This window comes from Xenopus tropicalis, chromosome 6 (assembly GCF_000004195.4).
Source record: "Xenopus tropicalis strain Nigerian chromosome 6, UCB_Xtro_10.0, whole genome shotgun sequence".
Classification (NCBI taxonomy): Eukaryota; Metazoa; Chordata; class Amphibia; order Anura; family Pipidae; genus Xenopus; species Xenopus tropicalis.
Genome location: NC_030682.2, coordinates 131983469 through 132000104, shown reverse-complemented (window position 1 = coordinate 132000104; position 16636 = coordinate 131983469). Strand labels below are relative to the sequence as shown.

The 16636-nt window shown below is 40.1% G+C and overlaps 1 protein-coding gene across 39 annotated transcripts in view; it reads right to left on the bottom strand.

Moving 5' to 3' along the window:
- rims2 (regulating synaptic membrane exocytosis 2) overlaps nucleotides 1-16636 on the bottom strand; it is a 336201-nt gene that overhangs the window by 102193 nt on the left and 217372 nt on the right. For all 39 annotated transcript variants that reach the window (XM_031903571.1, XM_031903547.1, XM_031903548.1 and 36 more), the window contains 3 exons: nucleotides 7234-7364; nucleotides 2541-2712; nucleotides 1432-1585 (listed from right to left, as the gene is read on the bottom strand). In XM_031903571.1, the coding sequence (XP_031759431.1) occupies nucleotides 1432-1585; nucleotides 2541-2712; nucleotides 7234-7364 (457 nt within the window). The remainder of the gene's footprint in view (nucleotides 1-1431; nucleotides 1586-2540; nucleotides 2713-7233; nucleotides 7365-16636) is intronic.

Here is a 16636-nt window from a genome sequence, read left to right as displayed (position 1 = left end):
AATGAGCGCTGTGTGATGCTTCTGAGACATGAAACAAATAGTAACACAACATGTTTTTATTTTATGCTTTGTTGAAGGTTTTGTTATAGGGGTTCACCTAAAAATGAAGTTTAATATTAGTTTTATACCAACAATAGGCAACTGACCTCCCTCAATACTGCTTGACTTATAGCCTTCCCGTTCTAGTATTAGTTTCTTTTTGAATAATAAATTGGATTAAAGAAATTGGGACTGTGTCGTACATAATTAAACCAAAAGCAACAAATGGAGAGGAGTCTGGTTAAACAGAAATGACAGTAAAACCAAGGAGGATTCACAAACTGCACCTTTACCTTAAAGTGATACTGACACGAAAAAATGACTTTTCAAATTATGAATCGACATAAAAAGTTCCCTATAGGTCATGTTGATCTTTTTTCACTGTTAGGGCTGGTTTTGTATGTAATTGTTGCTTGAAGTTCCTAAACCTGACTGTTTTGCCAACCTGACCTTCTCAGCCTGTCAGTTACAGCTTCTAATGCTAACGGCCTACTGCTGTTATGATAGATGTAAAAAAGGTTTGATTTCTGGTGTCAGTATCTCTTTAATAAGAATAATCGAATCTGCAATATACTAAGAATTCATTTTTAGGTGAACTTTTTATGTTTATGTTTGTGTTTATAATAGTAAACACAAAAATACTAAAGTAATATCTATCAAGGCAGCGTTCCAAAGAAATGTCATTGTATCTTTAAATGAAAACACTAATTTGAATCAATTATTTCAGCTTTATGTATAATTAGTAACCACTTTGTTCTAGATTTACATTAGGTTTTTCTCAAGTTAATTTACGAGATCAAATATATTTTGATACAAAAACCTGCATTTTCCAAGTGCCTCAGAGCATAAATAGGCAGTTGTGTCAAAAGTGCTTGACATATTTCTCTATGATCTTTCTAGCGAACCATGCAATGCCAGGACATGCTAAATGTACTTTATACATCTTCATTAATAAACAGAATCCACCAATTTTGAAATGAAATGAAAAATAAATCTGAATCTTAATTTAGACGAAATTCCATTTAACAGGGTAAGTTTAGCCAAAATTAAGGGTTAGGGTTTGACTGAATCTTGTACAAATTCTTCCGTTCCTCGGCCAAACAAAACAAGTCACGCCAAGTCAGGATTAGTGGAAATGGAGAGTTTGTTATGGTATGTTCATGAATCCAGTAAGCATAAACATTCTGTTTAGAACTGTCTTTATAGAATCGAAAACTCTCAGTTTTATTATTATCATGTGTCTGGCCAATGAGATGGTTGGTCATACAATTGGGCAATTGGAAAATGCTTCAATGTTGGCACTTGGTTTACCCTCTCCTACTGCCTACTTTTCTGTACCTGAGGCAATAGAGACCTGAGAACACTGGAACATCCCAGCAAACAGACACCTACTTTGCAACCTCCGGGTTGGGCTCTCGCCGTGCAGCTGCCTTCTTTGCATGAACGGGGATGGGTGTGGAAGTGGCAATGAAGACACATCATGCGTCTGTAGCTTGTACCAATGTGGCTCATCATCTAATAGTGCAGTTTCTAATTCAATTAGAATCTGTAAAAAAGATACAAAGAGAAAGCTATGGAGCAGGAAGGACAGCAAGAAAAGAAGGCAGAAGGACTACTACAGCACTGTTTCAGTGGTAGTTATGTAGTTAGACCCAGCAGAGCATAGAATAGCAACGGACACTAATAGCACTTTTAACCAGTAAAAGAATCATTGAAAGTCTGTAATTAATGTATATTGACATTTTTTTAAGAATTGTATTTCCATTCAATAGGTAACAGCCCCTGTAACAGGGCCTAGCTTATCATGTTAACACAGGGCAGACGTTCAACAAAAGGTTTACTTATTAAAACCAGCAATATACAACTATTATTAGTTAATGGGGAGAAGACAGAAACAAAAGAGCTCATTTATGTCTGCAAATGCGGTGAGCAAAGTGCAATTGCAAGCGTAGTCGTCATGTTTTTTTACCCAACAATGCAACCTTTATTCCCCTAAATTCCAGCATCATTGTGGTTGCAAGTACACAAGTGGGCATAAATGTGCTTATTTTGCTTCCGTAGCAGGTAGTGAAGTTAAAACAAGACATAAACTGTGGATTGGCTGCAATCCAGTCTAGTGAGCAGAGCCAATGGAGAAGGAGCAGGTGTTCAGCATGAGAGTAGCTCTTTTTAACCGAGGAGCAGAGAATGCTTCTGACTGTTCTCTACATTACTAGGGAGGAGTTGCTAATTCCTGTGACCCTATTAGAACAGTACAAAATCTAAACTGGGCATTGATGGAAAACAGTCACAGACTAAGCTACCCAAGGGATCCATAGGGGAGAAGTAGATTAAGTTAGGGTGACTTTCTTTTGTGATCATATGGATAATTAGGTTCTAATCCAATAATGATTCTCATGCTCTTAGCCTGGTCCTTTACTATAGCTTTGCAAATACTGTTATATGGTTGATCATGATGCTTACACAGGGATTCAGAGAGCAAGAATATCACTAACTAATACCTCTCCTAAAAATTCACTCTCTTCTTCTCGAACCCGAGCTTGATCCCAAAGTGTTATTTCCAACATTCGTTCCCGAAATTCCCTCCGATGAACCGGAGAATAGATGAATGTTTGGTTCCATTTGGGCTCTACGGTTTTCTTCACAGTCTTTGTTCTCCTTTTGTTCTTATCACTGGAGAGACAAGTGAATTATATATAAGGTTCCAGTCACTGTACAAGTCTATTCTCTATAGCGCCTCCCTAATACGAATGAATTTTTTTCCATTTTTGCATACATAGAGGGAACAATTACCCCTCTTTTTGACCTGAGCTCATTCAGTCAGGTTCATGTAAAAGTGCATAAACCCTACCTGAACTAGCCAAAATAAATATATATGTATTTATTTATTGACACAGACATACTTGATTCCACAGATTGAAAGGAAACCATGATAGTTTGTCTGCCCCTTACCCCCTTAGACTCAGGGGCCCATTTACAAACACTGGGCAAATTTGCCCTTGGGCAATAAACTATAGCAACCAATCAACAATTGTTTGTTTTCAGCCAGCTGCAGGTTGAACAATGAAAGTCAACATTTGATTGGTTGCCATGGGTTACTGCCTGGGGCAAATTTGCCCAGTGTTCATAAATTAGCCCATGAAGTGTCATGCAACCCTTCCTTACCTTGTTTTATTGTGAAGTGATGGATTCTGGGACTTGAAGGCCCTCTGGTTGCCAGAGAATCTGTGCACCTTCACTATGAAAAGTAGAGGGACCTCCCAAAATCCATTACTTCAGATAGTGTGTTTATGCACCTTTAAACCTTAAACTAACTAACTTAAACTTAACTAAATAAGTTAATGTAAAAAAAAAAAAGGGGGGGGGGAGTGAATTTTCTCTGTAAACTTTAATCCCAAAACCGTGTTGTGGATATTTCAGGCTAGTTTAAAATATACAACCTAGAAAAACAATTGAAGAAAAAGTTGATAACTTGAATAAAAGGATGATTAAACAAAGCGAACCATATTGCCTAATTCAGTATTTCCTGTTTGTGGCACAAGCCCCACTTCCTGTGTAGCCAGGAAGTGGCACTAGGCAGTGATACAAATAGAAATGATCTGATCTATTTTACGTGAAATGAGTCTCATACACAGGCACAGACCTACAGGGGCCAAATAAGGAATTGTATTACACAGTTTTGCAGGATTACAAGGTTTAATGGTATCACAGTGGCAAATAGGTGACTTTAAAGGGGACCTGTCACCCTCAGATAAAAATCTGTATAATAAAAGTCTTTTAAAAATTAAACATGAAACCCAAACTATTTTTTTAATTAAATCATCCATACCTGTTATAAATGCATTTAAAAATCTGAGCTGTCAATCATATATTGCCTGCCCCGCCTCTATGCCGCAGGCATAGAGGCGGGGCAGGCAATATATGATTGACAGCTCAGATTTTTAATTACAATTACTTCAACTTCCCATTCAGCACTTCCTAGATATCACCTAAATGCCCCAAGATTTTGGGGTGATACAAAGCTTGCCTTAATAACAGTGTACACAAAATGGTGCCTGCCTGCCTGCTGTAATCATGAATTCCAAGACTGAAGGCAGCAAGATTTAAACTGTTTATACAGTGTAAGTAAAGTTTGTTTTGCTCAACTAACGTGATAGAAAAGGATTTGGAATAATTTCTCAGGGTGACAGGTCCCCTTTAACAAATTTTCCTTTTCACTTGCACAACCAGTTCTGTTAATCTGACTCATTAGCAAAGGGCCCTTTGGCCATGACGTACTGCGGTAAGAGAAAAGTATTTATATATACATATAAATAAAGTTACAGAATTTAAAAGCGATACCTGGGTGCCAGAGCAGTAGAGATTGGAATAGACAAAAAAATGTCAGCACTCACAGGATTCTCATGATAAATACTCACGGACAACAGAGCATAGTAACCATCGCTCGGCGGTAAGCAGAGCCCTCAAGGAAGGAAAGGCCGACCAGCCGGTTGCTAGACACTTTCTCAAAATGAAGCACTCGCTCCCTACATTCAGATGTATGGCGATTGATTTTCAACCCCCCCTTTCACGGGGTGGTAACAGAGACCAAGCCCTTCTACAAAGGGAATCCAGATGGATCCATAAACTGGATTGCGTGACCCCCAGGGGCCTCAATGAGACTCTGCCACTTGGTTGTTTTATTTAATTTTGGCTATGTTGATTGCTTTCCCTACATATAACCTATACTGTCGACCTCTTTTACATGCTCTGTATTAGATACAATGTATCACTTAGATGTTTGGGCTTTCATGAAATGTAGCATAATGTGTCCGTAATTCTGCTAGAAACTTGATATTATGTATACTTGTATCTTTGTATATAATTTTTTCCCTATACCTTCCCTGCCTCTTCCCCTGAACCTCCCTGCCTTGGGTGTTCATTTGCCAGGTTACCACCCGTACTGGCCACACTAGTTTTGGGACGGTGACTGGGGTAGCAGGTGTACCCTAACTCACTTTGCCCTGTATGGCCCCGCTGTGTTACCAGCACAAAATAGAGCCTGATCTCATGTGTGGCTGCCCTGTCTAAAATCAGGACTTTTTGCCACCTGATAGCCCCGCGGGGGGCCTGTACACACCCACGGCGACCCTGCTCCATGGGCGCCCCTCTATCTGTGCCTACGCGACACGCTCTCATCCACCCCTCTGAGGTGGCAAGGTGGCTGACTGACACTTCTGGCCAAAACCGGCAGTGTCCGATCGCCGCCAATACCGCTCATCTAATGCGGCGCCTACAATAGAATGGGGTTATTCAGCACTAACGCAGGATGTGTGTCGAAAAGGGCTCCCTAATTAGGGACAATTTGGCACAGGGGTATGTACGCCGTTGCTAAGGAGCGCAATAAGGGGGTTACGTGGGCGGCGCCTAACATGATGGACAGATCGGTTCTTACTAGAAATCTGCACACGGGCCATACTATAAACGGCAAGCGCTAGTCCCACAAAAATGGTTCCTGGCACAATAATGACACCATGCACAGGTTTGTAAATAAATCTTCTTTATTCTTTGGGTTTTCTTCTTGGTTTTTTTCTCATTTTGGGCTGGTTGTTTACATCTGGTTGCCTAGCAACGCGCCTTTTGGCGCCAAATACTGTATTTAAACCTTGCTCTGTGTACACCCTTGCTTCCCTGAAAACGTTGGACCAATAAATCTCACTTTTTTGCATCTTACTATGCTCTGTTGTCCGTGAGTATTTATCATGAGAATCCTGTGAGTGCTGACATTTTTTTGTCTATACATATAAATATATATTTGTGACTGCTATAAAATGTGCTTCTTCCTTGTGAGAGGCTGGAGCGATGGCACGCCACATGTAACTACTTCACATTCCACTAATGAGGCGCGCATTTATATTACTTATCTTCTCTTAGCAAAAATTGTAATGACCTTCCTCCCAGAGATACGCAACCTAATTAAAACTAAACTATTTTTTTCAGAATGCATCTTTAATTAGCAGGGATTGCGAAACACAGACATCTAAAGCTGCAAGACTAATGGGCCATGAGTATTATTTTGCAAGGACTGAGGCAGATTCACATCGTGTCTGAGCAGGAGAATAAACCGATTTGGCGCTATGCAAATAAAATTACATTTACACTCACATGTACAGTAGCCACAATATGAACACAATATGAAGTACTTTTATTCAAGGCATAACTGTGCTCTGCACATCCAGAATAATAAGGTGGTGGACCCAAGCATTCCCATATGGCTTGCCCATGATGCTCCTCTTCACTCTGTGTTAGAACTACCTAACTTATGAGTGAGAATGAGGCACACGTTAGGGGCGGAGTCAGTGTCGGACTGGACCACCAGGATACCAGGAAAACTCCCGGTGGGCCCAGGTATAAGTGGGCTCTCCTGCTCCTGACCATTTGGCCTAGTTCATGGTCATTCCCTATTTCTGAATGTGAATAAAGAGGAGAAATAGATGGAAGAATAGATGCTAGCATGTAAATAAAAGAGACTAGGAGAATAAAGAGGTTGGGTGAGGAAAGTTTGGATAGTGGGTCTATGATCTAAGGTTTTCTGGTGGGCCCCTGAGGTCCCAGTCCGACACTGGGCAGAGTGGGACATCTACTTCCCTCCCCAAGCCTGCCCCTTACGAAGATGGTGAATACAGCTAAACACTGGCGGTGCTGTATTCATGTGGAAGTGTTCCCAAGCCAGCCATGGGAAAGGGTACAAAGTGCCGCAAACATGCACCCTGTAAGGTCTTTGTTTTAGGCTCTCTTAGGTCAATGAGACATGGGTCTGTTTTTGGAGCTTGAAGAACCATATTTTTACATAGACAAAGCCACCAAATAAAAAGAAAAAGAAAAAAGACTAAAGACTAAAGATTATTTTCTTAGGAAAAAAATTCAAAATGAAAAGTTCAGGAAACATTTTGTATTTTTATCTTTTTTTACAAATGAAGCACCTATTGAGAGTAATGCACAGCTGCAGTGCCAAGTACTTCATTTTAGCACAGGATGGTGCCATTTACAAAAAATATTTTGCACAAGTATAATAAAACGGTGAATCAGGACCCCCACTGGACACTCTATTCCCATCCAGGTATACTCCTGGCATTCCACCAGCTATTGGCTCCACAATCTCTATTATACATCGATGCTTGAGTATAAAGTGCATTCAACCCAAACTGCCCCTACCTTCGATCTGGAAGAAAGTAAATTTTTACGTAAGGATTTCTCGGCCTCCCATCTTCCCGCGATGGCAGATCCTTTGCTCCTAATATCGTGACAATTAACTGGTGGCCAACCTTGTCATACCAGAGTTTAATCTGTAAAGCAGAAATGAAGACTATAAACATGAAATAGCTTATCAGTAAAAGTAAATAAGTGTTGAATAATTGTATCTATCATTTCTTATCACATTCTGTACCCTTAAATCTGACGTTAAACTTAGCAGAAGCCATGTTGTTGCTCAGTGATGTTCACCTTGCTTCACAGTTGGAAGAATATGTAACATGCCACGTTTGCGACTACTGAGAATATTTCGTATCTATCATATTTCAAACTATAAAGTTCACTTGGAGGGTCACATCAGTTTCAATGCACCCACTGTGCAACAGCTGCTTTACAAGTTCAATACAGACCAATCGTAGATATTTGTATTATTATATGGGTAATGATTTAACTGGATTAGAAAAAGAACCTTCTATTTTAGGTACTAATTAGCTTTTGTTACCGAATGTTCCCAGTTGCCATAAAAAGTACATATTTCATATGTGTTGTTTTATCTTTTTGATACATATTATCTCTGTTACTCTACTAATTAATTCTGATAATCCTGTTATGGGCAAGACATAGCACACTGTTGTAAACAATGCATTTCTGATTGGAACACCGTAAGATTATAATATTCTGTTATAACGATAGCTAGAATGCAAGCCTAAGGGGCTGTCAAAAAAAGGGAGCCTTACCTTACTATTTTGTTCCCTAACCCAACCTATTGTTTTTATACACAAATACTTCAGTATTGTTACTTTAATTTATGTTTTATGTCATAAGAACTTTGTAAATAGTGGGTAAATCTGAACCATTACACCACTATTCTAAAGGTGGCTATAGATGCTAAGCTTCGCTCGCTTAGACATTTGGCCCCAGGGCCAAATGATCGAATTAGAACAGTGGGTATAGGCGTCAATCATTTTGGGGACCACATCAACTAGCCAACGAGAAATCAAACCTGCCCCATAGAGACCTGGCTGATTACAGGCCAGATATCGGTCGGGAAGGCCCGTCGTTAACGCCCAGACATGGGCCAATAAGCTGCCGAATTGGTCTAAGGGACCGATATCTAAAATAGGCCTGTGTATGGCCCCCGTAAGCTGCATTACTATTAGTTGTTCTTTATCTAGGAATTCCATATTAAGTCAATTATTCTTAAGGAGAAGGCAAAAATCATTGGGGGTGGCAAATGTTAGGAACCCCCAGTGATTATAACTACTTACCTGATACCCCGGCCAGTATTCCTGGTCACTAAAAACTGCACTGGCCCAGGGTATTTCTGTAGGAATAACAGAGGGATTGCCTTCTTCTGCTGCTTCATTCTTCCATGGCTCTGGGTCGGTGAATGCAGAGTAGAGTAAAAAAGCTGCCTTTTTGCTTAAAGTTTGGCTTCTTACTCTACTGTGTATGTGCGGGCCCAGAAGAGAAGATGAAGCACAAGAAGGTGCACTATATGTTAAAGGAGAAGGAAAGGGGAAACTACGGGGGGGGGGGGGGGGTTCCAAAAGTTAGGGTAAGTATGTACAATCAATGGAGGGGGGGGGGTCGCCTAACTTTCTAACTATTGGTACCCCCCCTAGTCATTTCAACTTCTTCTTCTCCTTTAAACCTAAACAATAAACTTTAAATTTAATATAAAAGAGATATTATGGAAGAGGCCAGAAACAAGAAACTAAATAAGCAAAGGGAATAGATGTTATTCAGTGTTTCTAAATCAGAATCTAAATGTTTTTTTTAAGTTTTCGTAACTTGCAAAAAAGCAGACCAATAACAGCTCTCCAAATAACGACTAAAAAACTTATACACGATCAGACAGGGTCAGGCTGGCTGCTGGGACACCGGGAAAAATCTCGGTGGGCAACGGCTCTCTGGCAGCCCAGACCCGACCCTTGCTGGTGCCACCCCCTGCCCGACTGTTCCTCCCCTGAGGCGTTAAACTTACGTGTGCTCAGGGGAGGACATCGGGTGGGGGACCCTGCGTGGGGGTGGGGTTAGGGGACGCACCGACTGGGGCACCTGCAGGGCCCCTGGGATGGGAAGCTCCGGTGACCCTGCCCCCCCCCCCCGTCCGACCCTGCGATCAGATGTAGTGGCACTTTAGCTATACACAGCACCCTCTTTGTAGATACCTCTTTAAGTATGGCCTTTTAAATCTATTTTACACTTTCCTAATATGTCAATGTTCTGTATCTTGATTCTGGCCAGGGCACTATGCTTGTATGCTCTCCCCATGCTCCCAATGGTTTCCTCCCACACTCCAAAAACATACAGGCAGGTTAAATGGCTCCTAAAAAATTGACCAGTGTGAATATGATAGATTGTAAGCTCCACTGGGACAGGGTCTTTCTGTATTTTGGATCTCCATACTTTGTCTACTAAAAAATAATTTAAACATTAAATAAACCCAAAAAGGATTGTTTTTCCTTTAATAAGGATTCATTATATCTTAGTTGGGATCAAGTACAAGGTACAGGTATGGGACCCATTATCCAGAATGCTTGGGGCCTGGGGTTTTCTGGATAAGGGATCTTTCAGTAATTTGGATCTCCATACCTTAAGTCTGCTAAAAAAAAATATTTAAACAGTAATGAAACCCAATAGGATTGTTTTGGCTCCAATAACAATAAATTATATCTTAGTTGGGATCAAGTACAGGTTCTGTTTTATTATTACAGAGAAAAGGGAATCATTTAACCATTAAATAAACCCAATAGGGCTGTTCTGCCCCCAATAAGGGGTAATTATATCTTAGTTGGGATCAAGTACAGGTACTGTTTTATTATTACAGAGAAAAGGGAATCATTTAACCATTAAATAAACCCAATAGGACTGTTCTGCCCCAATAAGGGGTAATTATATCTTAGTTGGGATCAAGTACAGGTTCTGTTTTATTATTACAGAGAAAAGGGAATCATTTAACCATTAAATAAACCCAATAGGGCTGTTCTGCCCCCAATAAGGGGTAATTATATCTTAGTTGGGATCAAGTACAGGTACTGTTTTATTATTACAGAGAAAAGGGAATCATTTAACCATTAAATAAACCCAATAGGGCTGTTCTGCCCCCAATAAGGGGTAATTATATCTTAGTTGGGATCAAGTACAGGTACTGTTTTATTATTACAGAGAAAAGGGAATTGTTTAACCATTAAATAAACCCAATAGGGCTGTTCTGCCCCCAATAAGGGGTAATTATATCTTAGTTGGGATCAAGTACAGGTACTGTTTTATTATTACAGAGAAAATGGAATCATTTAACCATGAAATAAACCCAATAGGGCTGTTCTGCCCCCAATAAGGGGTAATTATATCTTAGTTGGGATCAAGTACAGGTACTGTTTTATTATTACAGAGAAAAGGGAATCATTTAACCATTAAATAAACCCAATAAGACTGTTCTGCCCCAATTAGGGGTAATTATAACTTAGTTGGGATTAAGTACAAGGTACTGTTTTATAACTACAAAGAAAAAGTAAATCATTTTTAAAAATGTGAATAATTTGATTGAAATGGAGTTTATGGGAGATTACCTTTCCGTTATTTGGAATTTTCAGAATAATGGGTTTCTGGATAAGGGTCCAATACCTGTACTGTTTTATTATTACAGAGAAAAGGGAAATCACTATTAAAAATGTGAGTTTTTTAATTAAAATGGAGTCTATGGGAGATGGCCCGTAATTTGTAGCTTTCTGGGTAACGGGTTTCCAGATAATGGATCCCATACCTGTAATATAATTGAGGCACATAACAAAACAAAACACAAGAGCACTCGATATTAACAGGAAGGAACAACAGAGTAATTTCCACTTCTGCTGCTTTCATACTCATTATTCCGTCCAGTGACAGGGAAGAAGAATACAAAAAGTAAAATAAGCAAAACACCCAAATCTTTGGCAGGGCTGAGTATTAGAGCTGCTAATTAAAACTTATATCAGTATAATTAGATAATACTGAGTGGGAAGATGCAAGATATTGTGTTAATTAAATTTTGTGCAAAGTTCTTTTTAAGGCACGGAGACATCTTGGCACTTATTAAAGCGGTAATTAAATTTGAGGGTATCCTTATCAGTTGTGAGGGAAATCACATTCTTTAGCAGGTTTTGCTAAGCTTTTCACTTAAAGGGAACCCACGGAGAATTTACATGTGTGTGTGTTGTGGGGCAAGTGGCCCAAAGATGTCCAAACGGAGCTACGAGCCAAATGGAAGCCATTAATATCGGTATATGTGCATGAAAGCTCTAGGACAGGGGTAGGGAACCTATGGCTCAGGAGCCAGATGTGGCTCTTTTGATGGCTGCATCTGGCTCGCTGTCAAATCTTTAATAAAAAAAAATAACGGGGGGCGTGGCCTGCGCTCGGCGGATAGAAGACGTGTTCTAAGCCTTAGAACACATCTTCTATCCGCCGAGCGCAGGCCACGCCCTTCTCTGCATCGCATCCGCATCCGCGGGACCCACCCTACCTTGCCCCACAGCATCCGCGGCCAAACAAATTCTATGGCTCTCACGGAATTACATTTTAAAATATGTGGTGTTTATGTCTCTCTCAGCCAAAAAAGGTTCCCGACCTCTGCTCTAGTACATGTGACTATGTTATATTAGCAGAACAGTGTAGGGCTGAATGGGGGCTATAAAATATTAATCCAAACCTCCCTTCTATTCACCCCTTTCATTTGCAGTAAATCTTTCAACCTGGTGATACCCCCACTGTGAATGGGAATTCTAATCTTCCCAGTGTGTGTTTATATTTTGTCATACAACATGATCCATCCAGCCCTGACTCTCGGTTGGTTGATGATTAAATTAAACACTTAGCGGATACTCAATTTTGTTGTGATGATAAATAAGTAACCCAGCAATATGATACGCTATTATCAGCGAATGTGTTTGTGTTTCATACATACGCTGTTAGGTTTCAATATAGCCACAGGTGCTGGGCAAGATGTTAGGATAATCCCAGTTGGTGACAGATGGGTCATTAAAGTCTAGGTTTGTTTACGTGTTGTCAGATAAGGTGCCCTGTCCTGCTGCCACCTGTAAAACTGGAATTTGGCCACCACAGCTGCTACACTATTCAATGTATCAAACACACAGGGTGTACACGAGCAAACATTTATATGGCTACTTGTAATGCAGGATAAACTGTACAGTCGGGGGAGATCTACCTTTGGTTCAGCATCTTCACTGGGGCGCAGTCAATATTGGGGGCCAACAGAATATGGAAATACTGACCAAATGTTAACTGCATGTTCTGCAAAACAGGGGACTAAAATATTCCTGGTGTGTTATAGTACAGGTATGGGACCTGTTATCTAGAATTCTCGGGACCTGGGGTTTTCCAGATAAGGGATCTTTCCGTAATTTGGATCTCCATAACTTAAGTCTACTAAAAATCATTTCAATATTGAATAAACCTAATAGGCTTGTTCTGCCCCAAATAAGGGGTAATTATATCTTAGTTGGGATCAAGTACAGGTACTGTTTTATTATTACAGAGAAAAGGGAATCATTTAACCATTAAATAAACCCAATAGGGCTGTTCTGCCCCCAATAAGGGGTAATTATATCTTAGTTGGGATCAAGTACAGATACTGTTTTATTATTACAGAGAAAAGGGAATCATTTAACCATGAAATAAACCCAATAGGGCTGTTCTGCCCCAATAAGGGGTAATTATATCTTAGATGGGATCAAGTACAGGTACTGTTTTATTATTACAGAGAAAAGGGAATCATTTAACCATTAAATAAACCCAATAGGGCTGTTCTGCCCCCAATAAGGGGTAATTATATCTTAGTTGGGATCAAGTACAGGTACTGTTTTATTATTACAGAGAAAAGGGAATCATTTAACCATGAAATAAACCCAATAGGGCTGTTCTGCCCCAATAAGGGGTAATTATATCTTAGATGGGATCAAGTACAGGTACTGTTTTATTATTACAGAGAAAAGGGAATCATTTAACCATTAAATAAACCCAATAGGGCTGTTCTGCCCCCAATAAGGGATAATTATATCTTAGCTGGGATCCAGTACAAGGTACTGTTTTATTATTACAGAGAAAAAGGAAATAATTGTTAAAATTTAGAATTATTTGTTTATAATGGAGTCTATGGGAGATGCCGTTCCCATAATTCGGAACTTTCTGGATAATGGGTTTCCGGATAAGGGATCCCATACCTGTACCATTATACCTAGCGTCCAATTCATGGACAGGAAGAAAAGAATTGCACAAAGGAAATATAATGGATAATTCATTGAGCAAAAGGATCAAAGTCATTGAAGCCATATGGTGATAAACGTCACTGTCCTACCACAGTAGGATTATATATTTTTGGTATAGACCTTTGGCCACTGAACGTTCACAGAACAACAGTGCAATGCGCCTGAATATCAGCAGGAACATAGTGCACCCGTCAGCATGTACTTTTGAGGACACCTGTGCTGAACTAAATTTGTAGAAAGGAAAGAATTGGTAATAAATAAATTGGTCCTAATGAAATACATGGATGCGGAGGTTATTTTCACAAGGTCTGTGAGATGTAAAATTCTGAAGACACAGAACTGTCATGTTAGAGGTGATAAAGGGCCATGCCTACGAAATGTTGTGTGTTCGCTTGGCATAATAAAACATAGGGTTTGGGAGAAACTTGGGAGTGCTGTCTCCACTATTATCAAGCACCAAGAGTGTATTTAGGAGGCCAGGGTGCGCTTGTAGTAGTCCTGTTACCAGCAGATATAAGAGCCAGCACACGGGATTTCTCAACCACTGGGGGAACACATTGTGGGCTCCGATCCCCCCAGCACTGAGCACTGAGCAACATATAAATAGAGGCTGGAAGGGCCAGAGCATATTTTTTTTAGAATACTTTTATGCAGAAACTTAAGAAGACCTCCTAAAAATGTAAAGCATCTGTAGCACCTGTGCTCAATACTTTACTTAGAGGCAGCTATACTTGTGAATATGGAAGGAATGAATTATGGAAGGAAATATTTTGCTTTGAATTTGAAAAAAGGGTGCCAAAGAAATAGGAAAAAAGAGTGGGACTTATTGGGAGATCCTAGGGCTTGTAGTTTGAACCTGATAAAGGTTTATGTCTTAGAATGATTCTCGAAAGTGAGAACATGGGAGGTCAGACGGTAATGCATAGCGGCCATATCTATGGAACATTGCACAAGTAAAAGGGGTGGTGCATGGAAAGCAGCCAGGCTTACATTGGCATAAAGGCCCCCATACATGGGCCGATAGAAGCTGCCGATATTGGTCCCTTGGACCGACTCGACAGCTTATCTGCCCGTGTAGGGGCAGAAACGAGCGGGCTGGCCAACCGATATCTGGCCTGAAATTGCCCAGATATCGATCGGCCAGGTTAGAAAATCCAGTCGGATCGGGGACCGCATCGGCTCGTTGATGAGGTCCCCGAACCGACTGCCCCATTGCCGCCTACATAATCTGGTCGTTTGATTATTTTTTTTTTTTAACTTCAAGCTCCCCGATATCGTCCACCCGTAGGTGGGGATATCGGGGGAAGATCTGCTCGCTTGGCGATCTCGCTAAGCGAGCGGATCTTACCGTGTATGGGGACCTTTATTAGTCATGAAGGCATGTGATTGAAATTGTGGGTCATGTTTTCATGTGGGTGTACATGTGCAGTGAAGTGGAATCCCATGTAACAAAAATCCAGGTTTTTCACTTTACTGCACATGCGTTGGCTCCAGGATAGTGAAGAAAGAAAAAGTGGAGAAACAGGATCTGACGTAGTGCTCGCTGGGAACACTGGGCCGAGGTATCAGGTAAGTAAATGCAATCACTGGGGGTGTCTTAAGGTCATACACACTACAAATATGATCCGACGCCCATTGATCATTAATCCACTCTATTAATGTTAAGAGCTGAATCATCAGATACGTAGGTAAAAACAAAGGAATACTTTACCCCCATCTGACGATCCAAATTAATGTTGCCTCGTCTCCCACCATGAAAGTACTGATTATCGTTCAAAACTTTGTTTTCCCCTATAGTTCTCCTTTAATAATATGAAGTTACAGATGTAGGGAAATGCTTAATTTAGAAAAGACCTAGTTGCGACAGTTCTATACGGGTAGCAGTGGCAGTTAATTAGGTTTTGGCCACCTTTGTGCCATTAATAATTATACCATTTCCATGCAAAACCAAACAAACAAAATGACACCTATAATATTGAGTTTCTGTGGCTTCTGCACCCCCTGGGATTGAACACACCTTGACCACAGCAATTCAGCTTTAAAAAGTGATGTTACCTATCGATTTATGTCCTCTCATCATCTCCATACACACATTGTTGAGTTGGGGGGTTAAGAAAATGAGTAGATGGTTGCAAATGTTGCAAACATTTTTCTGTATGGCATGATACAGTGAAGAAGATTCAAAAACCAAAAAAGGTCTGTCCTCCATGAGTGCTGCTGCTGCTTTATTATGACAAATGTTTCATAGATCCTTCAGGAGAAAGGATTCTTACATCTTGCCGTCCATTTTGTCCAAAATGTTGTTAGATATTTATCATTGTAACTGAATGTACATAAGTTGATAAACAACTACTACAAGCATCTACACATCCGGCTCAGTTTGTATCAAGCTTCAGAAAAGTAAATATCAGTACTTACAGAATTCAACTATACTTTCTTTCAGAAGATCATTAGGCCTATGATATGATTATTGGATAACCAGTCCTAGGCTAATGTTGAAGTATTTTGTAAAAATACCCAGTTTTTATTTTAATGGGACAACATACCCTATGTGCAATTAGTGTTTCTATGTATCTAAGAGACAGATAAGATTGAAAATCTATCTGTATAAGGGTGAAGACACACGGAGCTACTAGTAGCAGCTACTTGTCACGGCTACAGAAATAGACAGCACTGATCATTTACTGATAATTGTCTCTACGTGTGTTTTACCAGAGGCAATTCTCAGTATTGTCTATGGCAGGGTATTTTCTGGCATTTAGTAGACGTGACAAGTAGCTGCTACTAAGTAGCTGGTCTTCACCCTTCGGGACTGTCATATTGTATTATCAGAGGTGTGGTCTATACACAGATATAGCAATAAGGCCCACTTTCTAGGACCACTAGTGATACTGTTGTATAGCCCTTAGTACAATACAGAAGCTGCACTCGTGTATAAATGAAGATATACAGACAATTTTGCAGTCTAGCTATAGGCATCTTAAAGGAAAGATAATCTCTGCTTACATATAGGGTATTGTTTCAATATAAATAAGAATGCTATATTCTGAATTCCTAAGCGATCCAAGACCTACCCTTAGGAATTCAGCCAGTACCTA